This window comes from Macrotis lagotis, chromosome 3 (genome assembly GCF_037893015.1).
Source record: "Macrotis lagotis isolate mMagLag1 chromosome 3, bilby.v1.9.chrom.fasta, whole genome shotgun sequence".
NCBI lineage: Eukaryota > Metazoa > Chordata > Mammalia > Peramelemorphia > Peramelidae > Macrotis > Macrotis lagotis.
In genome coordinates, this window is record NC_133660.1 from 161,948,896 (window position 1) to 161,975,968 (window position 27,073).

General features: G+C 35.8%; 1 protein-coding gene across 7 annotated transcripts in view; it reads right to left on the reverse strand.

The window, feature by feature from the left end:
* Nucleotides 1-27,073, reverse strand: part of CEP135 (centrosomal protein 135) — a 145,227-nt gene that overhangs the window by 88,907 nt on the left and 29,247 nt on the right. For all 7 annotated transcript variants that reach the window (XM_074229389.1, XM_074229388.1, XM_074229387.1 and 4 more), the window contains 4 exons: nucleotides 23,714-23,779; nucleotides 18,963-19,101; nucleotides 1,320-1,543; nucleotides 12-164 (listed from right to left, as the gene is read on the reverse strand). In XM_074229389.1, the coding sequence (XP_074085490.1) occupies nucleotides 12-164; nucleotides 1,320-1,543; nucleotides 18,963-19,101; nucleotides 23,714-23,779 (582 nt within the window). The remainder of the gene's footprint in view (nucleotides 1-11; nucleotides 165-1,319; nucleotides 1,544-18,962; nucleotides 19,102-23,713; nucleotides 23,780-27,073) is intronic.

A 27,073-nucleotide genomic window follows, 5' to 3' on the forward strand; every position in this document is an offset into this window, starting at 1 on the left:
GAGTTTCTTACTTGATTATATAGGTCATTCAGTTTGTCTCTTTCTGCAGTTAATAGTTTCACATTACACTGTATTTCCCCCATGTGTTTTTCAAATTTATCCAGCATAGACTGAAGTTCATCTCTCTCTTTGGTGATCATGCTGAGTTCGGAAAAGTAAGTACCCTACGAAATAATTTTTCAAAAAAATTTATCATGTTACAATATTAAAAAATTATATTTAAATTCTGAAGCCAATCCATAAAAAATATACATTAACTTATAAAAAGCAAACTACACTAAAATAATATCATCCTGACTTTACTGGTAAATATAAGTTATGTACCACCCAAAAAGTTCTAAGCAAATAAGGCCTTGACCCTAGTTAAATGCAAATTCCTGTGCCTGAATTCAAAAAACAACTGCACAAATATTAGCATGGTAAAACTGAGACCCTTTCCCTTGAAGGAGAAATGGGGTAGGTAGTCAGAAATAGAACATCTAAAGAATCCATCAACTGCAGAGTATTATAATAAGGAATACTACTAATTCATGTTGTATTTTATATGCTCATGACTGGTAGATTTTAAGGTAACACGGATGGGCATACCCTAGATTTATGGGTCTATAAAAAATTCCAGTTCCCTGTTTGTCTTAGAATAAAACTCTATAGATACTCAGTGACAGCCAGAAAAGTTTTAAGCTCGCCTGCTTGCCTAGAACTAGTGAATATGTTGCTTCATGTCTTTGAACCAGAGTCAATTTTGGGACTTAAGCAGCAGTGAATGAGTGAGTTCAAAATATATAGATCCTCAATATTTATTCTGCATTTGATTAGTGTGTTTATAATATGTATATCACAATAAAATTGTTACTTAGATCACCTTAAGTTATGTATTTGTATCTTGAAATTGTGGTCTGAACTGAAAGAATTAGATAATATTTGATATGGAAAAAAAAACCCTGAGGTTAATATTACAATGCAATCTCTTACTGGGCACTTTTAATTTTAGTTGGCTTCCTATGTTAAAGTAAATTACTATGTCCACACATGATGACAATTAGGTTACTGATATATAAAATGAAAATAAAGAATTTTTCAATATGAAAATGTGATATCCAAAAGAAATTAGACAGTACAGTACAACTGAAATTTGGACAAAATAAAATTACTGTTTTAAAAAACTTTAAAGTAATAGTACAAAAAATCATGTTAGCAGTCTGAAAAATAAGAAAAATAAACACAACTATTAAAGAATTGCATTTAAAGTAACAACAAAATATTAGCAATCACTCAGATTCCTTGGTTTTATCTACTACTTTTGACTAAAAGGATATTACCTTTTCTGGACTTTTAATACTTAAATTTCTTTCATGTCTTGAACTTCGTGCAGTAGTAGATCGGCGTTTTATTATCTTTTGGAGTCTTTCTAGTTCTTTCTTATAATGATCCCGTTCTTCTTCTACAGTCTTGACAAACACATCTAAACGAGAAGGTGACTTTTGCCTATGTGATATGCCAAATTCTTTCTTCATTCTCTCTAATTCCAGGACAAGTTCTTTTTCTGTAAATTAATGTGGGATAAAATGGTTAAAAAGAGTTTTTTGGGGAGTGGGAAGTTTTCCTGAATAATTTATCTTAATTTTAAATTAGAAATTTTTTTTAAAATCTAAATTCCTAGACTATAAATACAATACCAAAGAGTAGGGAATATTTTTCTGGGTAGCTTGTTAATGTTTTGTCTTTCATTTTTAGAAGAATACCATGATATCAGGGAGGTGATGCCATGACAAGCATGTGAAATGGATTTGAGTGAGGGGGGACTGTGCTAAGTCACCAAACTCACTTTCTCCTCCAGAATATTCTGGGTCCAGTGGCCAGATAAGAATCAGGAGATGGCCCTGGATGCAAGGCAATCAGAGTTAAGTGACCTGCCAAGGTCACACAGCTAAGTGGAAAGTGTCTGAGGACAGATTTGAACTCCCAACCACCTGAGTTCTATCCACCAAACCACCTAGCTGCCCTGAAAGTTTGTTAACAAGTGCCAGACATTATTAACAAAGAAAAGTAGTTTAAATGTTCATAAGAAACCTGCAGTTATAAAATTCAGCTTGCCTGCATCCCAAATTCAAAATACCAGGAAGCTCAAATCTAAATCGCTTTTCAAAAGAATATTTTAGGAACAAATCAGCAGCAGTGGTGGTGACTATTTCCAGAGCTCTCAGCCCATAGACAAATAAGGGGGTAAGACAACTGGTCAGAAGATTTACAGGAGTCAGCAAATGTTGGCACTGGGGACAGGACTTTGTAGCATTGCTCATAGGGTGAGGAGGAATATTAGAACATCAGAGCTTGTGGTCACAGGGGAGTAGGAATCTTGGTCATAGTTATAGGGTGGAAAAGAGAAATTGTGATCATTCACAGACCAAAGCACAGGCCAGGAGATTCATAAGCCAGGATAATAAGATTAATACCTTTCCTTAGATCCTTCCACCCTGGATGAATTGAAAACTTGCAGGTACCTAGAAGGATCTCTGAAAACAGCTGCACAAAAATCCTGAAGCTTGGGACAGTGTATCATTCATTACAGAAGGAGAGCATCACTTTAGAAAAGAGTTAAAAGTCAAGAAACAGTCTAGATAATGAGGAAATTAACAGAAAAAGTAATTCCCCATTCCTCAAAAATGGAAAATTGAGTTATATTTATAAAATTAGAGCCATTCTCCAATTGATAAATGGATAATAATATGAACAGGTGGTTTAGATGAAGTAATCAAAGCTATCTATAGCCCTATGATTGATTGTAGAAATGCAAATTAAAAGAATTCTAAGTTCCAACTCACACTTAGCATATTAACGAATATGAAAGAAAAAAATGACAAATGTTGGAGGGGACATGGGAAAATTGAGACACTAATAAATTGTTGGAATTGTAAACTAATTCAACCATTATGTAGAACAATTTTGGGGGCAGCTAGGTGGTGCAGTGGATAAAGCACTGTCCCTGGAGTCAGGAGGACCTGAACTCAAATCCAGCCTCAGACACTTAATAAATGACCTTGAGCAAGCCACTTAACCCCACTGACTTAAATTTGTTTTTTTTTTAAAAAGAACAATTTGGAACTATGCCTAAAGGAAAAAGCATATCCTTTGATTTAGCAATACCACTAATAGGTCTGGATCCCATAAGACATACAAAGCAAACAGAAAAAGGACCTATATGAACAAAAATATTTCTAGAAGCTCTATTCTGGTGGCAAAGAACTGGAAACTGAGGGGATACACATCAATTGGGGAAAGGTTGAACAAGCTATAGTATATTAATGTAATGGACACTACTGTTCTATAAGAATTGATGAACAGGAAGATTTCAGAAAAACCTGGGAAAGACTTACATGCTGATGCTGAGTGAAGGGAGCAAAACCAGAGCACAATTAACAGCAACAATGGTAATGATCATCTATGACAGACTTAGCTCTTCTCAGCAATATAGCGACCGAAGTCAAAACTAAATGACTTGTGATAGAAAATGCCATCCACATCCAAAAAAGAACTTAACTTCACTTTTTTTTTTTTGTTTTCTCTTTCTCATGGCTTTTCCCTTTTGTTCTGATTCTTCTTTCACAACATGATTAATATTGAAATATGTTCAACATGATTTCCATGTACAACCTATATCAGCTTGCTTGTTGTCCTGGGGAAAGGGGAGGGAAAGAAGGAAGGAAGGGAGGGAGGGATGAGGGGAGGGAGGGACGAAGGAAAGAAGGGACAAAAATCTGGAACTCAAAAGTTTACAAAAATGAATACTGAAAACTCTACATGAAATGGAAATGATGAGCAGAATGTTCTCCAAAAAACCTGGAAAGACTTATGTGAATTGATGCAAAGTGAAATGAGCAGAATTAGAAGTACATAATAATGTTTGTGCTTCATTTTCGAGGAAAACCACAACATCAGGGAGGTAATGCCATGACAAGCATGAATTGAATTTGAGTGAGGGGGTGCTCAGCTAAGTCACCAGTTTCACTTTCTCTTCCAGAGTCATCTGGGTCCAATGACCAGATATGAATCAGGACAACTGGAGAAGGCCCTGGATGTGAGGCAATAAGTGACTTGCCCAAGGTCACACAGCTAGTACATGGCAAGTGTCTGAGGGTGGATTCGAATGCCTATCCTCCTGACTCCAAGGCCAGCGCTCTATTCAATGTGCCACCTAGCTCCCCCACTAGTCAGGTCCAAAGGACCTGAGTTCAAATCTGGCCTCAGACCCTTAATAATTGCCTAGCTGTGTGACCTTGGGCAAGTCACTTATCTATTACACAATATTAACAATTTTTAAAAATGATCAACTGTAAAGGATTTAGGTATTCATGGCAATTCAATGATCTAAAAATGAAGAACTTAGGATGAAAAAGGCTACTCATACCTAGAGAAAGTAGCGATGGAGAGTGAATATGAGTGAATATAGATCAAAACATACTTTTTTTAAAAAAAAAACTTTGTTTTACTTTTGTTTTGCTTTTTTGGGGGTCTATGTTTTCTTTCAAAACTTGACTAATATGTTTTACATGACTACACATATATATATATATCAAATTGTTTGCCTAATCAATGAGGAAAGGGAGAACTTGCAACTCAAAATTTTAAAAAATGTTAAAAAATATTTTAAATGTGATTAAGGAAAAATAAAATTAAGTAAATATTTTTTAAAAAGAAAATGTTATTCAATGGTAATAATCTACCAATGTTGTATTTGACTGTGAGGCATGGAACATAACAATCCTGAAAACCTGAAAGTCAGTATTAAACAGAGGTCAATGGAGAGGCACATAATGAGTGTGAACAGACTACCATGCAGCAAGTGGTTAATTATAAGAACTGAGTGAAGCACAATGACTTTTATCTTGTTACTCGATTCTGGAACTAGCTAAGCTTCCTAACTATATTCAATTATGGGTCTAGTTCAAATTCTGTCTTGTGAGAAAACTTTATTCAATTATGTGAAGTAGGAGAAATCCTTATCACAATGTTTGCACTTAGTTGTGTGGAGCTGGGAAGTTGGATACCTCCATCTGCCCTTTAGATACTCTTAACTAAGGACCCGGGTCCTTAAGTTAAAACACAACAGCCCTAGAAAAACCATTCCAGAGAGATTTCTAGGTCATATGAGTTACAAGATGATAAACTAGATATTTCTTTCCCCATCTCTCAAGCCTCTCCAAAATAAGACTCATGTACCAAAGGTAAATTTGCTGACCAGAAACCTGGTCAGACTCAAAGATAGATGCAAGGAATTTTCTCACAATTATACATTTCAATTAATCAATATGTCTTTTCTAAATACTGGCTCCATACTGATCAATCATATAGTTTTCAACTTTCTTTGACTGTTTACAGACATTTGCAGAAAGCGAGACACCTCCTTTTCTGAATTCAGGGAACTGCACCTGTTTACTCTTCCCCTTCCAATTTGGAAAGTTTCTAATTTTATCCAATTTGAAATCAGAATACCTAATGACATGTTTCCTTTTAATTAATAGGCCTTATTTGATTGTTTTAAATGTATAAAGATCTATACATATATGTATGTATTTAGGGTCCACTTTGTTGGGCAATTATCATGCATTGTTTAACAAATCAAAATGCTTGGAAGTTTGAACCTTTGTTTTCTCATTCACTTCATCTTTCACCTGCCACAATATAACAATGGAATAAAAGCAATACAATAAAAAGAATATTATTTAGACTTAACTGAAGGCTGTAGTGGAAAAAAAAATTCCAGTCCAAAAGGGAGGCTGGATTGTCAATACTCAGCTCACTGACAGCCATGTCCAGCATCTATTAAAATTTCCTACCATAGTTATATTACTCAGAAATTGATCTGAATGAGAAACTTGTAGAGCTCAATCAGGAGGGTAGTGAGCAGACTTTAAGATCACAAAATTTGCAGAGTACTGAAAGCTTGTAAGTCCTCAAGCCTGGGCTGACCCTAAGATTTTGAAATAACACATTATTAAATATTCTCAAAAAAGCAGAAGGACCTAAGAGGATAAAAATTCAGCTCAAATATTCCTCCCAGAAATCCACAGAGCCTGAACCATACATAAAATTCAAAGTCATGCAAACAGAGAAAAGTAATGAGCAAAACAAAAAAGAATCTAATAGAGAAGCTAAAGAAACAAAAGCAGAAGAAAAAAATTACAACAAAACACCCACAAAGAAAGCCTCAAAGAAAAATTAATATTGGACACAAATCCAACCAGAATTCCTTTTAAAAAATAAAGAAAATTTAAAAATAAAAAAGATTAGAAAAATGATTTTTAAAAAGAGAGCTATTAGAAAAATGGAAAAAAGAAAAAGATCTATGACAGAAAGAATTAGAAAGATAAATAATAGCTTGGAAAAAGAGAAGAAAATATCATACAAGGGAAAAAAAATCTATGAAAATTAGAATTGACCAAATAGAGGCTAATAACTCCATGAAATATCAAGAAATATTAAAAACAAAAAGGATTGAAATTTGTTTAAAATGTAAGGTATCTCCCAGGGGGAAAAAAAACACAACAGCCCTAGAAAAACCATTCCAGAGAGATTTCTAGGTCATGTGAGTTACAAGATGATAAACTAGATATTTCTTTCCCCATCTCTCAAGCCTCTCCAAAATAAGAATCATGTACCAAAGGTAAATTTGCTTCAGGCAGACTTCAGATAAAGAAATCAAAGCTATAGTCATATGAAAAAATGTCTAAATCACTACTGATTTGAAAAATGTAAATTAAAATAACTCTGAGGTACCAACTCACACCTGATTCATTGGGCAAAGAAAGTGACAAATGCTAGAAGGGATGTGGGAATTTGGCACAATAATTCATTGCTGGTAGAACTGTGAACTGATCTAACTATTCTGGAGAGCTATTTGGAGCTCTGCCCAAAGGGCTATAAAACTAAACATATATTTTGACTCGAGAAATACCACTACTACCAGGTCTGTATTATCTCAAAGTGAGAAAAGGAAAAGGACCTGTATGTACAAAAATATTTAAAGCAGTTCTGTTTGTGGTAGGAAGGAATTGTATATTGGGAGAAAACTCATCAGTTATGGAATGGATGAACATAACAGCAATACTGTACAATGATCAACTATAAATGATTTATTCTCAGCAATACAATGATCCACTGTAGTTTTGAAAAATTTGAATGAATAATGCTCCCCAGAAAAATGACTGTTAAAGTCTCAATGCTGATTGAAACATATTTTTAAAATATTCTACAATTTTCCTTTATGATGTGTTTTAACATGGATAATTTGGAAATGTTCTGCAAGACTGTAAATCTATTATCTTTATTAAATTGTTTGCTTTCTCAATGAGAGGAGAGGGAAAGGAGGGAAAAAATTGGAGCTTAAAATTTTTTTAATGTTAAAAATTATTTTTACATTTAATTGGAAAAAATAAAATATTAAAAAAAAAGTTTGACCCTTGAGGCCTAGGGCACTGGGGCACCATCTAAGCCAGGAAGTATTCTCCTTAGCCTTATCTTACAGTTACATTTCTAGAGATCTAGAAAAACTATTGACTAAGATCTCTGCTCTCAGCTATTGTCAGTTGATCAAGTCACTGTCCCTTTCTGTGACTCAGTTTCTTCATTTGTAAAGCAAGGGAAGTGAATTAGATGATCTCTTTGGAAAAGGTATCAGAATGTTAATGACAAATTATTATTCCAAAAATCATTCAGTAAGCAATATGCTTCAATCTAAAGAGAATCAAAGTGGTATAATAGAAAGAAAAAGCACAGAATTATCAGAAATCTTGTATTCAAGTCTTGCCCCTACCATTTATTTATTGGTCAGACAAATCACATACCTAACCTATTTGAAATGTCAAGTATCTTCAGTTATAAAATGTAGAATTCTTCTGCCCTGCTCTACCTCACATGGTTGTTGTGATTATATCATCATCATCATCATCATCATCATAAATAAATATAAGGCAGATATTTGAATTATATATGAATTCAAAAGGAATAAAATGGAATTTCTTTTAAAAAATTCTGTAATTCATAACACTAATTTTTTTCACTAATGGCCTTCTTATCTGAATGAGAAAGGCTTTAGGACAACATTATGGCCATTAGGCATATACCCCAAGGACATCAAAAACATTTTTACAAAATCACTGCAGCACTGTTTTTTGCTGTATTAAATAATTAGAAACAAAATAATTTCCCTATTAATTGGGGAATATATAAACAAATAAATTGTGGCACATGAGTAATAGATTATTACACCAAAATAGGTTATGACTATTACATGCTAAGAAAAATATAAAAGATTCAAAGAAGAATGAAATGAGCAAAAGCAGAATAATTTATGTAGTGACCTCACTAATATTAGAGGAAGCAACTTTGAGAGATTTCAGAACTTTAAATCAAATCAGTAACGAATCATGACTTCAAAAGACCATCAACAGACTTCTGGCCAAGATGGCAGAGAGAAGCCAGGCACTGTGCTAAGACCTCCTGGCTTTCCCTCTGAACTAATATGAAACAAGCCTCTTAACAGAATTCAAATTCACAAAATCCAGAGAAGTACAAAGAGAAGAATATCTACCCACAATGTCTGTCTCAGGGAAACGTGGCGAGTCAGGGGCAGAGAGTAGAGAACCAGTCCAGGGATGGCATGTGAGATCCAGGACATACTTCAGAATTGCTGTGGAAGGTTTTGGCTTTGTAATGGGGAGGAGAGCTCCAGCGAGGTTGGAGGGACAGTTCCAACGCAGCAGGCGGAAGAGCTCTAGCAGTGGCTAGACATCAATCCAGTCAGTTCCAATGGCCACAGCCCAAATTTTCAGCAGAGTACCCATGTTTCCAGCTGAGCCCCCACCTCATCCCTGTGAAAGAAAGGGACTCTTCCCAGAACAAACATATTAACAGCCCTCCCACCCCTCAGGCTCAGGTGTGGGCAGCAGATCTCTCTCAGTACTGAGTGAATAATAAGATTAACTATATAGTATGAGGGCCCAGCCCACATTGTTCAAGGATAATTCAGACCCTGCTGCTCCCCCCATCCCACCATAGTCTAGGGAAGGGGCAATAAATCAAGGTCACAGACACTCCAAAGAAAGCCTCTAGCACCCCCTACTGACCAGCCCACTTGGGAGTTATGAAACCAAGTGAGCAAAGCCTTTAGGGATTTCAACACCAAAGATATGTGAACAGCCCCTCCCCCAACACAACATCTTAGGAAATGAAGAATGGGGTGGGGTGCAATTGAAAGCTACCACAAAGACAAAAAAGAACCTAACTCGAGAGAGCTAGAGCTAGAGCTTGTGAGGAGAATATGAATTGGTCTCCAGCCCAGGAAGACTTCTTACAAGAGATTAGGAAGGAGTTTAAAAATCAACTGGCAAAACTGGAGAAAAACCTTGCAAAAAGAAAAAAAATCCTTGGAAATACAACTGGACAAATACAAAAAGAAAACAATTCTCTCAAAACCACAATTGGAAAATGGAAAAATCCTTTAAAAAGGAGTTGGAAAAGGTAAATGAAAAATATTCTTCTCTAAAAAAAAGAATGGAATTCATGGAAAATAATGTCTCCATGAGACAACATAAATCTGTTAAACAAAACCAAGTAAACAAAGAAGAAAATGTAAAATACTACATCTCAAAACTACTGACCTAGAGAACAGATCCAGAAGAGACAACTTAAGAATCATTGGACTTCCTGAAAACACTGAGGATAAAAAAAGCCTAGATTCAATATTCCAGGATCTTTGAAGGAAAATTACCCTGACATCATGTAACCAGAGGGCAAAATAGTTATTGAAAGAATACATCGATCCCCTCCTGAAAGGAATCAGAAAATGAAAACACCAAGGAATATTGTGGCCAAATTTCAGCACTATCAGATAAGAGAGAAAATCCTGTAAGCAGCCAGAAAGGAAACAATTCAGATACAAAGGACCACAGTAAGGATTACACAGGACCTGGTTACACCAGCATTAACTGATTGAAGGGCCTGGAATAAGATATTCCAAAGAGCAAGACAGTTTGGAATGCTGCCAAGAATTCACTATCTGGCAAAACTGAGCCTTCTCTTCCAGGGGAAAAGATGGACATTTAACTTCCAACTTTTCCTGACAAAAGGACCAAAGTTAAATAGAAAATTTGAATTTCAGACAGGAGACTCAAGAGGCACCCAAAAAAGTAAAAAAGGGGAAAGAAAAAAAATTGCTACACAATAAGATGAAACTGATGATATCCCCACCTGAAAGAAAGATTCTCATAACTCTTGAGAATTGTTCAACTCTATTATAGAGGATGACTTAGCCAGAAGTAATGGACACTCATGAATTGTCTAATGACTCAGAATGATTTAAAAACAATTTTAAAAAGATAAAAAGTAAAATAAAAAGATGGAAGAGATTTAATGGGGTAAATCACATTACATGAAGAGGTACAAAGGACCTATTGCAATAGAGGGGAAGAAGGGAAGAAGTGACAACTGCTTGAATCTTACTCTGATCAGATTTGGCTCTAAGGATTAACATACACATACTCAGTTAAAAACTTATTTACCTTTCAAATGTGAAAAGGGGAAAGGGGGAAGGGGGAGGAGGAAAAGGGGAACTAACAGAAGGAAGGGAAGGAAGAAGGGGCAAAGGGAAATGGGAAAGATAGAGGAGGGGTGATATAAGGGGAAAACACAAAAAAGGGTGGTATACTGAAGTAAAATACTGTAGAATATGATTGAAGTGAAAAAAATGGGAAAATACAAACAGAAGGAAGATAATATGAAGGGAATAAAGAGTTAGTAGTTATAATTTTGAATGTGAATGGGATGAGCTCTCTCATAAAATGTAAGAAAATAGCAGAGTAGATTAAAAACCAAAATCCTACAATATGCTGCTTGCAAGAAACTCATCTGAAGAAGAGAAATACATAAAGAGTAATGGTAAAAGGTAGGAGCAGAATATATTTTGCTTCAGCTTCAGCTGAAGTGAAAAAGGCAGGGGTAGCAATCCCTGTCTGAGACGAAGCAGCTGTTAAAATAGAACTTATTAAAAGAGATAAGGAAGGCTATTCCCTCTTAAACAATTAATTGCCTTAAGACAATGAAACAATTTCAATATTAAATATGTATGCACCAAATGGTACAGCATCCAAATTCTTCGAGGGGAAGATGCATGAGTTACAGGAAGACATAAACAGCAAAATTCTACTGGTGGAAGATCTCAATCTCCCTCTCCCAGACTTAGATAAATCTAGCCATAAAATGAACAAGAAGGAAATTAAGGAGGTAAATAGAATGTTAGAAAACCTAGAAATGATAGAACTTTGGAGAAGACTGAATGGTATAGAAAGGAATATACTTTTTTCCCTGTAGTACATGGCACTTAAACAAAAACTGACCATGTACTAGGGCATAAAAACCTTATAATCAAATGCAGAAATGCAAAAATAGTGAATACTTCATCCTCAGATCATAATGCAATAAAAATCAAGTGCAATAATGGGCCATGGAGTGATAGACCTAAAACTAATTGGAAACTAAATAACCTCATTTTAAAGAATGAGTGAATCAAACAACAAATTATAGAAAGAATTAAGGATTTCATCCTAGACAATGACAATAACAAGACAACATACCAAAACTTATGGGATACAGCCAAGGCAGTTATTAAGGGATCTTTAATTGCTTACATGAATAAAATAGAGAAAGAGGAAACCAATGAACTAAGCATGCAACTAAAAAAAACAGAGAAAAGAACAAATCAAAACCCCCCCAAATACCAAATTACAAATTCTAAAAATTTCAATTAATAAAATTGAAAGCAAGAAAACTACTGAACTAATAAATAAAACCAAAAGTTCGTTTTATGTAAAAACTAATAAAATTGATAAACCTTTGGTTAATTTGATTTAAAAAAAGCAAAGGAGAAAACCAAATAACTAGTATCAAAATGAAAAAGGTGAACTAACTGCCAATGAGGAGGAAATTAAAATTCAGAATTACTTTGCCCAACTCTATTACAATAAATTTGATAATCTAAGTTAAATGGATGAATATTTATGAAAATATAAGTTGCCAAGGTTAAATAAAGAGGAAATTAAATACCTAAATAACCCTATCTCAGAAAAAGAAATTCAACAAGCCATCATTCAACTACCTAAGAAAAAAATCTCCAGGGCCAGAAGGATTCACATGTGAATTCATCAAGCATTTAATGAACAACTGGTTCCAACTATCACTCTTTGTAGATGACATGCTGGTATATCTAGAGAATACTAAAAAATAATCTAAAAAAAATACTAGAAACAATCATCAATTTTAACAAAATCACAGTATATAAAAATAAACCCTCATAAATCCTCAGCATTTCTATATATTAATAGTAAGATACAGCAACAAGAGCTAGAAAGAGAAATTCCATTTAAAATAACTTCAGACAATATAAAATACGTAGGAGTCGACCTGCCAAAGCAGTTTCAGAAACTACATGAAAACAACTATAAAACACTTACACACGCAAAAAAATCAGATTTAAATAACTGGGCAAATATCAACTGCTCATGGGTAGACCAAACTAGCACAATAAAAATTATAATTATACCTAAATTAAATTACTTATTTAGTGCCTTACCAATCAAACTTCCAAAAAATTTCTTTAATGAGCTAGAAAAAATTGTAACTAAATTCATATGGAGAAACAAAAATTCAAGAATATCCAGGGACTTAATGAAAAAAAGTGCAAAAAGAAGATGGCTTAGCCTTACCAGATCTAAAATTATATTAAAAAGTATCAGTCATCAAAACAGTCTGGTAATGGCTAAGAAATAGAATGGTGGAACAGCGGAATAGATTAGATGCAAAAGAGACAGCAGGAAATGATTATAGTAATCTGCTCTTTGATAAACCCAAAGAGTCCAGCTTCTGGGATAAGAACTCTCTCTTCGATAAAAACTGTTGGAAAATTGGAAGAGTATGGCATTTGGATTAGACTAGTATCTCACACCCTATAGCAAGATAGGATCAAAATAGGTAGAAGATTTAGACATAAAAAAACAATATTATAAACAAACTAGGGGATCAAGAAAAAGTTTACTTGTCAGATCTATGGAAAGGGAAGCAGTTTATGACCAAGGAAGAGATGGAGAACATCATTAAAAATAAATTAGATAACTGATTACATTAAATTAAAAAGCTTTTTCACAAATAAAACCACTGTAACCAGGATCAAAAGAAATGTAGTAAAATTGGGAAACAATTTTTACAACTAACATTTCTGACAAAGGACTCAGTTCTAAAATATATAGAAAAGTAAGTCAAATTTATAAAAAAAAAAATAAGCTATTCCCCAATTGACAAATGGTCAAAGGATATGCAAAGGCAATTTACAGATGAGGAAATCAAAGCTATCCATAGTCATATGAAAAATTGCTCTAAATCATTAGAGAGAAATGCAAATTAAAGCAGTCCCAAGCTACCATCTTACACCTATCAGATTAGTCAAAATTACCAGAGCGGTTAATGTTCAGTGTTGGAAGGGATGTGGGAAATCTGGGACACTAATACGAGCTGTGAACACATCAAACCTTTCTGGAGAGTAATCGGAAATTATTCTCAAAAGGCAATAAAAATGTGTATAGCCTTTGATCTAGCATACCACTACTAGGTCTACACCCTGAAGAGATCATGCAAAAGGGAAAAACATCACTTGTGACGGGTGGCTAGGTGGCACAGTGGATAGAGCACTGGCCCTGGAGTCAGGAGTACCTGAGTTCAAATCCAGCCTCAGACACTTAATAATTACCTAGCTGTGTGGCCTTGGGCAAGCGAAGTAACCCCATTTGTCTTGCAAAAACCTAAAAAAACCAAAACAAACAAAAAAAAAAACACCACATCACTTGTATATAAATATTCACAGCAGCTGATTGTGATAGCAAAGAACTGGAAATAGAGTGAATGTCCATCAACTGGGGAATGGCTGAACAAACTGTGGTATATGTTATGGAACACTATTGTTCTATTAGAAACCAAAAAAGGTAAAGCCCACCATTGATTGAAGGCAAAAGAATTCAACAGCTCCAACACCTCCCTTCAAGCAAAGGGAGAAGGCCTCAATCAAGGTCACAGACACTCCAGAGAAAGCAACCAACACCTCCTACTGGCCAGCCAGAGAAATCACTCAATGAGTAAAGCTTTTAGCGATCCGAAGCCCCTGTGAACCAGCCCCTCCCCAACTCAAGGTCTTAGCAAAATAAAGAAGAGTCAGTGGAAAGGTGGATCCATAGAAAAATTCTTGGAAGGGAAAGACCCTAACTCAGAAAGACCTGGAACATCTGAGAATACAATCTGGTCTTCAGCACAGAAAGACTTCCCTGAAGAAATAAGGAAGGAGTTTAAAAATCAACTGGAACATTTGGGGGAGACAATTAATACCTTGCAACAAGAAAACAAAACCTTAGAAAGTACAATTGGACAAATACAAAAGGAGAATAAATCTCTCAGACCGGCAATTGAACAATTACAAAATGAGAATAAATCTCTCACATCATCAATTGGACAAATACAAAATGAGAATAATTCTCTCAGATCCTCAATTGGGCAAATGCAAAAATAAAATAATTCTATCAAAACTTCAACTGGTCAAGTGGAAAGCTCTTTCAAAAGTAGAATTGACCAATTGGAAAAGGAGTTGCAAAAGGTTAATGAAGAAAACTGCTCCCCCCAAAAAAAGAATGGAGTCTACAGAATCTAATGACTCCGTGAGACAGCAAGAGTCAGTTAAACAAAATCAAAAAATAGAAAAAATAGAAGAAAATGTAAAATACATCATCAAAAAAACCACTGACCTCGAGAATAGTTTGAGGAGGGGCAACCTGAAAATTATAGGACTTCCTGAAAACAATGAAGAGAAAAAAAGCCTGGACTTAATATTACAGGATTTAATAATGGAAAACTGCCCTGATATCATGGAATCAGAGGGCAAAGTAGTTATTGAAAGAGTACATCGATCCCCAACAGAAAAAGATCCTAAAATGAAAACACCAAGGAATGTTGTGGCCAAATTCCAGAACTATCAAATAAAAGAGAAAATCCTGCAAGCAGCCAGAAAGAAATAATTTAAATATCAAGGAGCCACAGTAAGGATCATGCAGAACCTGGCTGCATCAATATTAAGGGATCAAAGGTCCCGGAACGAGATATTTCAAACAGTAAGGGAGCTTGGAATGCAGCCAAGAATCTACTTTCCCCGCAAAGCTGAGCCTTCTCTTCCAGGGAAAAAGATGGTCATTTAACAAAATGGAAGAATTCCAAAAATTTCTGATGAAAAGACCAGAGCTAAACAGAAAATTTGGATATCAAACAGGAGGTTCAAGAGACACATGAAAAGGTAAAAAAAAAAACTAAAACTAAAAACAAGGGGGCGGTAAATGGAAAAAAATGCGATCCAGTAAGTTGAAACTGGTTATATCCCAGCATAGGGAAAAAGATTCTCATAAATCTTGAGAATTGGGGGGCGGAGCCAAGATGGAAACAAGAAGGGATTGAGTCTTATGAGCTCTCTGATAAAATTCATCAGCTAAAGAATCCATCTAAACTTTCGAGAGACAGAACCCACAGAGGGACCCAGTGAGGCAGTTCTCCTACTCAAGGTAACCTGGAAAAGAGCAGAAAGGCTCTGCTCCCCGGGATCAGAGAGGCGTCCTGCCAGAGGAGTGGCCTGCCAGAGCCAAAGAACTTCAGCCTCCCAGAGGCAGCCCCAGGGCGCTGGGAGCTGTGGCTCACAGCAGCGGGGGAGTCTCCTGAGCTGTACCCAGGGGAGCACCAAGCACAAAGTGGGGGAATGATAGGGGACCTCTGCCAAAGCCCAGCCTTCAGGGCACACAGCCAGCAGCATGGTCTTTCCCCAGCCCTGATCCAGGAAACAGAAGCAGGCTGAGCCAGAAAGCAGGAGCCCCCAGGGCATGAGCCCATTGAGCTGAGGGAGGGGAGTGAAGAGAGACTGCAGAGCTCTTGTCCTCTGCCTCTGGAACAGGACTCTGGGGCTCTGACCACATTCAGATCCTGATCATAGTCTAGGCCCCCCCATAGAAAAAGTTGTAAGTAAATTCATATGGAGAAATAAAAAGTCAAGAATTGCCAGGAGCTTAATGAAAAAAGTGCAAAAGAAGATGACTGAGCCCTACCTGATCTAAAATTATATTATAAAGCATCAGTCATCAAAACTGTTTGGTATTGGCTAAAAAATAGAGTGGTGGACCAGTGGGATAGACTAGGTGTAAAAGCAGGAGATGATTATAGTAATCTGCTGTTTGATAAACCCAAAGAATCCGGCCATTGGGATAAAAACTCCCTCTTTGATAAAAACTGCTGGGATAATTGGAAGTTAGTATGGAAGAAACTTAAATTAGACCAACACCTAACACCATTTACCAAGATAAGATCCAAATGGTTACAGGACTTAGACATAAAAAACAATACTACAAGCAAATTAGAAGATCAAGGACTAGCTTACCAGTCAGATCTTTGGAAAGGGGAGCAGTTTATGACTAAAGAAGAGTTGTAGAACATCACGAAAAACCAATTAGATGATTTCGATTACATTAAATTAAAAAGCTTCTGCACAGATTAAACCACTGTAACCAAGATCAAAAGAAATGTAATGAATTGGGAAACAATCTTTAATGATTCTGACAAAGGACTCATTTCTAAAATATACAGAGAACTGAATCATATTTTTAAAACAAAAAGCCATTCCCCAATTGACAAATGGTCAAAGGATATGCAAAAGCAATTTACATAGATGAGATCAAAGCAATTCATAGCCATATGAAAAAATGCTCTAAATCATTAATTATTAGAGAAATGCAAATTAAAGCTTCTATGAGGTACCACCTCACGCCTCTAAGATTGGCCAATATGACCAGAAAGGATAATGATCATTGTTGGAAGGGTTGTGGGAAATCTGGGACACTATTACACTGTTGGTGGTGCTGTGAACTCATCGAACCCTTCTGGAGAGCTATTTGGAACTACATCCAAAGGGCAACAAAAATGTGCATACCCTTTGATCCAGCAATACCACTACTGGGTCTATATCCTGAAGAGATGAAGAAAAAGGGTAAAAATATTACTTGTACAAAAATATTTATAGCAGCCCTGTTTGTGGTGGCAAAGCATTGGAAATCCAGTAAATGTCCTTCAACTGGGGAATGGCTTAGCAAACTGTGGTATATGTATGTCATGGAACACTATTGTTCTATTAAAAAAAAGGAGGGATGGTATTTCAGGGAAGCCTGGAGGGATATGTATGAACTGATGCTAAGTGAGATGGGCAGAACCAGAAAAACTACTGTATACCCTAACAGCAACATGGGAGTGATATTCAACCTTGAAGGACTTGCTCATTCCATCAGTGCAACAATCGGGAGCAATTTTGGGCTGTCTGCAAAGGAGAGTGCCATCTGTATCCAGATAAGGAGCTGTGGAGCTTGAACAAACTATCCCATGCAATTTAGAAAAACACAGATATCTTATTGTCTGATCTCTAAGTATATGATTTCTCTCTCATCACACCCAATTTGGATCAAGGTATAACATAGAAACAAAGTAAAGACTGACATATTACTTTCCGTGGGGGAGTGGGGGGAGGGAAGTAAGATTGGGGGAAAAATTGTAAAACTCAAATAATATCTTTAATAAAAGTTAATTTTAAAAAAAAGGAAGAAACCAAGAGGGATGGGATTTCAGAGGAGCCTGTAAAGACTTGCATGAATTGATTTTGAGCAAGTTGAGGAGAATCAGAAGAACAATGTAAAGAGGTGATCATCCCTTAATGGATTTGCTCATTCCATCAATGCAATAATCAGGGAAAATTCATAGTACCTGTGATGGAGAATAACATCTGTATCCAAAAAAAGAGAACTGTGGAGTTTAAACAAAGACCAAAGTCTATTACCTTCAATTTAAAAAAATAAACTCTCTTATGTACTACATAATTTTGTTATCTCTAATATTTTATTTTCTCCTCAAGGGTATGATTTCTCTTTCAACACATTCAATTTCAATCAATGTATAGCCTATAAACAATGTAAAGATTATCAAACTGCCTTCTGTGGGGGCATGGGGGAAGGGAAGGGAGGGTGGGGGGAAAACATTGAAAAATTCAAAACCTTAAAAAAATGATAGGTAGAAACTACTACTGCATATAACTGGAAAACAAATAAAATACTAATAAAATAAAAAAGACTATCAATAAATAAAACTCCCACTTATTGAGAGAGAGGTAATGAACTGAAGGTACAGAATCAGAAATGCATTGTCTTTTTTTTTTTCTTGGCCTTGCATATTTCTTGCAAGAGGACCTCTACTTGAAGAGTGTGTAGTTACAGATTTAGAAAGAAGAATATCAATAAACAATTTTTCTAAATGCACAGAAAACAAACACAGAAAAGGACACATGGACCAATTTTGTTACTACTATTTTGCTAATCTTATTTGATATATTCCTTTAAAAAGATACATAAAGAGAGTTTAGCTTATTATAAACCCCTTATCTTTTGTCTATTGAAATATTTATACTGATGATTGTTAAGTTCACCAAAAAATGTAAAAAATAAAAGCAGGGAACATTTATTTTTAAAATGTTGTTCGGGGCGGCTAGGTGGCGCAATGGATAGAGCACTGGCCTGGGAATCAGGAGTACTGGAGTTCAAATCTGATCTCAGACACTTAATAATCACCTAGCTGTGTGGCCTTGGGCAAGCCACTTAACCCCATTTGCCTTGCAAAAACCAAAAAAAAAAAGTCCCTAAGTATAAAATGTTCATGCTGTGTGGTCCCTATTATAAGCAATCAAAATACCATTCAAAGAAAAAAAATCAAATTGTGATATTTAACATTTTCCATCTTCTAAAAAAATTTATTTGGAGAAAATCATAGTCAATTATAAAGTTAATTAAAATTGCAAATCTTACCAGTACTTGAGAATTTTTCAACTTTTCGGGCAAGTCTATTTTTTTCATGTTCAATCTGAGTGACAATTGTTTCAAGGTCTTTTTTTAAAACTACTTCATCAGTCAGTCGTTCTCTTTCTTTATGGCAGAGGCTTAATTCCTGAAAGTGTCAAATATTAAATTAGAATTCCTAGAAGCATCTTAAAAACACCTTTAAAAATAAACCCATCAGATACCATCACAATCATAATCATGTAATACTAACCTTTATATTTAAAAATAATTAGTAGATGATCATTTTTTCTAAATTAAAAATAAAACCTAAATTAATATAATAGCACAGAATAGTGAATTTGTAGTTAAAGTCAACACTAAATTTTAACCAAAAGCTATACTTGGGAATTTTTTTCTTTTTTGCTTTTTTTGCAAGCCAATGGGGTTTAAGTGACTTGTCCATGGTCACACCGTTAGGTAATTCTTAACTGTCTGAGGCCATGTTTGAACTCAGATCTTCCTGACTCCAGTGCTGATGCTCTATCCACTGTGCCACATAGCTGCCCCTGAGTTTTTTGGGGTTTTTTAAACCAATTCAACACTGCTTAAAATATCTTTCACAAATATATTATAGAGCAGCAACTAACTCAAACTGTTCAGTTTTCAAGGTGAAAAAGAACTGTTTATTTACTTACATAGGCAAAGAATGAAAGATTCCCACTTTGAATGCTATCCCCTGGAGGGATATTATTCTAGCTAGAGAGCAAAGAGTATAAACCTGCCCATTTATGTAAGCAAGGTCATTTATAAATCTTAAGGATATGGAGCACAGAATAATGCTAAGTCAACTAATCAAAATTTCAAAGGGCAATGATAACTACTACCTCACAACTCAAGTGGACATCAGGACATCAGAGTAATTTGGTTTGGCCAAAATTCACATCAAAATACTATATATCTACATAATATAATTTTATTGACTTAAAGAAAATTAAAGCTAGAAGGAACCTCAAAAATGATTTAGTCTAAAAGAGAAATTCAAGCTAACAATTTGACTCCAGGGCCAGTGCTCTATCCACTGCACCACCTAGCCGCCCCATAACAATTGTTATTTGAAACTAAGTCTCAAAAATTACTAACTAAAAAGCAGGTCCAATCATGTCACACACATACCCTCTACCCAAAAAACTCCAGTGGTTTCATAATGACTACAGAAACAAATACAAAAATTCTCTAATTTGGCACTCAATTACCCACCTCCTGCCTTTCTACTCTTCCTACACTCTTCTCCCTAATCATACTCTTAGATTCAGAGACATGGTCTCTTGGCTATTCCACAAACAAGATGCTCCATCTCTCAGCTCTGAACCTTCTCTCAAGCTATTCCCCAAGCCTGGAACACTTTCCTTCCTCTGCTCTATGGACCACCTTGGCTTCCTTTAAGCGCTCTTAATGCTCATATCTTCTGTTATTTTCTATTTATACTGTTTAGCTGACTCTGTATATATTTGTTTGCATATTGTTTGCATTTTTATACTGTAAACTCCTTGAAAGCAAATACTGTTTTTCTCCTTTTTTTTTTGTATACCTGATCCCTAGCATCTACTAAGATCAGAGGGAGAGGAATGAGAGCTACATACAGAAATACTGAGAGCAGCTCTGTTTTGCTCTGGAAAGAAACTAAGGAGGTGCCATGAATTAGTAAACAAACTTGGATACATGAATGTGATGGAACATTACTATTGTGTTATAAGAAATGATGAAAGGAACAGTTTTTCCAGGAAGACTGGGGATATTTGTATGATTTAATGTAAAATGGGTAAAACCAGAATTTTGTATAAAATAAAAACACTTTGAAGAAAAAGAATTTTCTTTTTTTTTTTTTAGATGTTTTGCAAGGCAATGGGGTTAAGTGTCTTGCCCAATGGCTAGGTAATTAAGTGTCTGAGACCTGATTTGAACCCAGGTACTCCAGACTCCAGGGGTGGTGCTCTATCCACTGCCCCACCTAGCCTGCCAGAAAGAAAAAAAGAATTTCGAAAGATTTAAGAATTCTGATCAATGCAACAACCCATTATGATTTCTCAGTACCCATGATGAAAGATGATACTCCACTCCTGACAGATGTGAAAGTCAGGGTTCAGACACAGATAGACATACAGACAGATACACACACGCTCTCTCTCTCTCTTTCTTTCTCTCTCTCTCTCTCTCTCTCTCTTTCTCTCTCTCTCTCTCTTTCTCCTGGATATGGTCAATAAACAAATTTGTTTTGCTCAACTATGTATTTTTGTTTTAAAAAAAAGTTTTGTTTTTCCGTAATCTGATAATCTTCTTCTGCTTTCCTGCCATTACTTAGCTGTACTCACTGTTCACTCTTAGAAAATCAAAAATCAAAGTTCTTTGGGACAAATTCTGCAAAACATTCAACCATATAATCTTAGAAATTCAATGTGGTATTATGTCACAATGTAAAACAGAATGGCATGACATTTACAATGGAATTGACATATAAAGACCAAAAAATAATCAATTATCTATCTATTTTATATTTTTCAAGCCATTAGAATCATTTAACAACATCAAGAATCTGGAACATGGATGCTATGAAGTAATTCTAGAATAGGAAAGAGTTTACATATACCAAAGTACTAATCTATCTTATACAACCAGAAGAATAAAGCAAGGTTAGATAAATGGATTCTAGTTTAAATAACTATGTAATAAGGAACTAAATAGTTGTTGTAAAAGCCTTTAATCTTTCAGCCTAGGAAATTCTTCCAATTCAATTGCCTATGAAATAAGCATCTTACAATTTTTGAGGAAAATCATGAAGGAGTTCCTATGTACTTGTATCTCTTATGTTTTGGAAAACAACTTTAAAAAAACCAAAATGGGTCATTTTGTAAAGCCAGTAGGAATTGCACATTGATAAGACTAGACTTATGGCAAATATGGCACATTCTACAATGAAAAAAGTTTTTCCAACTTTAAGGATGACTAGAAATGACTGAATGAATACGAGAATTATATTTCTTTTTTTTAAGGTTTTTGCAGGGCAAATGGGGTTAAGTGGCTTGCCCAAGGCCACACAGCTAGGTCATTATTAAGTGTCTGAGACCGCATTTGAACCCAGGTACTCCTGACTCCAGGGCCAGTGCTTTATTCACTGTGCCACCTAGCCAAATGTTTTTTTTTACCTTAATAAAATATTCTTGTTTAAGAGTAAATGAAATACCCCCTCCCCCCCATAAATATAGACTTGCTTGAGTGATAAAGGGGAGAGGGAAAAAAAATAGAATTAAAAAAAATAATAGCAATAATTGTAGGTATGGCCAGGTGGCGCAATGGACGGAGCACCAGCCATGAGCACCTGAGCCCATATCTGGCCCCGTATACCGAAGAATCACCCAGTCATGTGACATGCAAGCCACACGAACCCCAGTGCCCTGCAAAAAACCAAAAAAAGAAAAAGAAAAAAAAGACCCAAAATAAAAATAAAATAGTAATATTAATAGGGGCGGCTGGGTAGCAGGCAGAGCATTGGCCCTTGAGCCAGGGGCACCTGGGTCCAAATACAGCCTCAGACACCCAACATTCACCCTGCTATGCGGCCCCAGGCAGGCCTCCCCAGCCCCATTTGCCCTGCACCCCCCCCCAAAAAATAATAATAATAAAAAATGTGCTTGAGTCTTTGTTCCAACACCAACAATTCTGTCACGGGAGGATCACATTCTTTATGATAAGTCCATGGCAAAAGTTACTTCCATATTTTTCCACCATTGCCATTGCTGATCACAACTCCCTCCTTTCATATTTCTCCACTACCATGTACTATAGTTTCTCTCTCCTTTCACTCTGACTCTTCTGTAGGGTTGCTGAGTGGTGCAGCAGACAGATCCCTGGCTCTGGGGCCAAGAGGCTCGCTCTGGCAGAGGTCCCCCCGCTGTTCCCCCAATTTGTGCCTGGTGCTCCCCAGCCGCAGCTCCTAGCACTCTGGGGCTGCCTCTGGGAGGCTGAAGTTTTTTGCTCTGGCAGGCCACCCCTCTGGCAGGCAGCCCCTCCGACCCCAGGGAGCAGAGCCTTTCTGCTCTTTTCCAGGTTACCTTGAGTAGGAGAACTGCCTCACTGGGTCCCTCTGTGGGTTCTGTCTCTCGAAAATTTAGTTAACAGTCCTTAGCTTATGAGTTTTATGAGAGAGAGTCTAAGACAGGATCTGTTCTTGTTGCCATCTTGGCTCCGCCCACCAACTTAATTTAATCTTAAATAAGCCACTTAACTTTCCTGGGATTCAGTTTTCTCATCTGTAAAGTGGCTACCATGGGAAGGTCTCTTTGGTTCCCTTCTAGCTCTCTTCCTATAATCCTTTCCTTGCTATAAATAGATCCCCTTCCACAAAATAGGGTCAAGGGGTGGAATTAACTAGCAGTTGAACACCATCAAGAAGTCAAATGAGAAGGGGCGGCTAGGTGGAGCAGTGGATAAAGCACCATCCCTGGAGTCAGGAGTACCTGGGTTCAAATCCAGTCTCAAACACTTACTAATTACCTAGCTGTGTGGCCTTGGGCAAGCCACTTAACCCCATTTGCCTTGCAAAAAAAAAAAAAAAACCTAAAAAAAAATAAAAATAAAAAAATAAAAATTAATGATAAAGACTTCAGGTTTGCTATTTGGTTTCTTTTTTCTAGTTCATCCTATATAATTTTAAACATTAAAAAAAACACAAAATATGAAAAACTTACCACACTGAAAAAAATCGTTTAAAAATATGGACTTACCATTTTAAGTTTTGCTACTGTTTCATCAAGGGTATGCATTTCACAGTGGAGTCTTTTAATTTCTAGCTGAGAATAAAAAAAATAGGCCATGAGTATCAAAAATTTTAAGGTATTAAATTTTGAGGTATTAAATAAACCATAATGAAAAAAGCCAGAGTCATGCAGCCTCTCACATGAGGCTATCCCCAGATGACTCGAGTTTTACTCTCAATAAAAAGATGTAATTTTGGAAGTCAGCTCAGGTCGAATGATCCTTTAAGAGATGTCATCCTTCACCTATCCAGATTTTTAGTCTTTTGATCTCCTAGGATTTCCTCAAAGGTTATATCCCCAAAACATGAAATGGAGCACAATACTAGATTTTAAAAAATAATGCAATTTTCCAGTTACAGTTCACTTTCTATAATTTTTAGAAGTGCCATTTCTTGATTTTTCTTCTACCTTATTTCTTTCTTATCTTCTATGACTTTTCATATATCACAATTTGGAAAACAGGATTATATACTAAGATAGAATTACATTTTCATCTTTTTGAAATGCCTACTATCTTTAGAGAAACTAAGACTAAAAACTAGTAGGTATCTTAAGCCAGGAATATCAGCTGGTTTCCCAAAAGGATGCCAGGTTTTAAGATTCTAGTTATTGTTCATCTTAGAAAAGTTCATTTTTTTCCTACTCAGAAAACAGTCTGGAGATAATATATGCAATTAGAAATTTCTCTTGGCCTCTCTCTATAATTATAATTGGGTCATAGAGGTCTGGAGTGCCAATTGGGTTTTTTTGGGGGGTCTCAAGGCCACAACACATAGCCAGATGGGTAAGTAAAGCATCTTCCATCCTGGACAGGTGGGTCAAGGCTGCTTCTTCAGGAAAGGGGAATCACTCCTCATGCAGATGAACCAGGTAGAAAAGAACTTTCTTCAGGCAGCATTTCTTTTTTTCCAGGATAGACTACCCTTTATCATCAATCATGCAGCCCAAAAAGTATCTGAGTAATAATGAACTATATTGAGAAGGTTAAGGGAAAGGGGGAAAGGGTTTTCCTTTGTAGAAAGATCACCTACAGCTTATGTTCTTTCAGTGATGCGAGGGTTAAGGAGTAATCACAGGGTTCAACCAAGCCAAGTTTTGAGGCAGCTAGGTGGTGCAATGGATAGTGCACCATCCCTGGAGTTAGGAGGACCTGAGTTTAAATCTGGCCTCAGACACTTAATACTTACCTGGGGTCCAGATACTGAAATAGTTGGAAGAAAAATCACAATTTAAAATAGAGTAAAATGCCCCAATTATTCAGTAGTCATAATTCCAGCAATTTGAAACTTCCACAAGAGCAACTTATCTAGAAGTAAACTGAAATTTCTATAGTCTTTTTTTCTCAAAAAGTCTATTTCATACCAACAAAAAAACCAATTACTAAACATATACTATATGCAAGGTACTATTCAGTTAAGAAGACTAAAAGATTAAAAAAAGGGAAATTATAAAATCTATATGATCAGACCACCTCTCTTCTAAAAAATAACTATTTGACTTTATTTTATAGACATTCAAATGTGATTATTTTTTCAGTTCTTCCCTAGGTTATAGTTAAAGTAGTTTTTAACTCTTAAATTAGAAGAAATAAGACATAGGCTGTGGCAGAAACACTAATAGGTTAAGAAGTAATTTTCCCATTGTCTCCATCAGTTTATAACCTCTTCCTCTTTGAATTTCATTGTGATAAAATTTATCACCCAATCAAGAGCTCTAGATCATTCTCCTTGCTTTTCCAAGGATTTCAGTATCTTACTATTTTTCTTTTTCTCAGTCCCCAAACTAGAGAATTTGAAAAAATTTACTGATGTACCTTTCAATACCTTAAAATTCCAGTTTCTCAAACTCTTCAAACTCCATCATTTTTCCTCCACACTACATCAGATACATACCAGGATTGAGTAATAGGAAGAATCATAAAGAGTGATTAGTCATTGACATAAAATTGGTGGAACCTCTAGACCACATTAGGAATTATATTCATAAAAGCCTTGCTGATAGTTTCTATATTTCAATATTAAGAAATGAATCAGTACCAAGATAAGTGATTAGTATCTGGAAGAGGAGGTTCAACCATAGGCACATTATACCCAACCTTTTGAGCTGTAAAACATATTAAATCACACCTTCCCACAATCTCCTATTGGCAAGCTGGCTGATGATCCTTTGGCATCTTGGGAGGTAAAGAAAGATGCAACTTACTCAAGCCCCATACTCCTAAACTTTTATCCAGAAACTGCTTCAAAATCCTTTTAGGCAGTTACCTATTTTGGGTGTGATATTCCTGCGTCTGTACATTTCATTTTCCATGAATTCTGAGCCTTAATTCTAAGATCCTACAGCAGCTGAGATCCACTAGATTTTTAAATCACTTCTATCTATCTGACTACTACTTCTCAATATCCTTTACTGGATCTTTATTCATGTAATATATAGCAATGGTGGATATCCTTCCTTTTCTCTATAACAAGTATAGAGGAGTCCTGGGCCTCTTTGGCAATGTAACAATGATTATAGATCCCTTCCCAGAATTACATTTTTACATGCACAAAATAAATAGGGATTATAAAAGAAACCAATTATATTAAAATATAGTTATCAAAAAAATTTTTTAAATCTCATTCACATACTCTAGGTTAAGAACTCCTATTCTATCTCACTTGATTTCATTAGCTCCCATGGATTCTATTACTATTTCTATGCAGTTGATTCACTGAACTATGTATCTAGCCCTAATTTCTCTCCAGAGCTCCAATCTTATATCATTAAACTGCTTCTTGGATATCTTGAACTAGCTGTCCCAAAGACAAATTCAACATACATAAAATAAAATTCATTTTATTTCCCCAAGCTCCCTCCCCTTCTAAACTTTCTTATTACTGCTGCAAGGGATAACCCTTCTCCCTGTCACTAAGATTGGCAACCTAAATCATCTTCGGCTCCATCTCACTCACATTTACCTTTCACATCCAATCTGTTGACAATTCTTATTGTTTCTACCTTCACAACATCTCTTGCATACTTTCTTCTCTCAATTCACATAGCCACTTTAGCATAGCATGAATACCTCATACCTAGATTACTGAGTAATCTTCTGTTTAGTCTCTTTGCTTCAAGTTTCTGTCCATTCCAGTTCAAATTGATTCAGCTGTCAATCTGATTTTCCTAAACAATAATCTGGTACTTCCCTGAGGAACTGCAAAATCATTATAAAATTCTATTTTGCTTTTTTTTTTTTTTTGCAAGGCAATGGGGTTAAGTGGCTTGCCCAAGGCCACACACAGCTAGGTAATCATTAAGTGTCTGAGGCAGGATTTGAACTCAGGT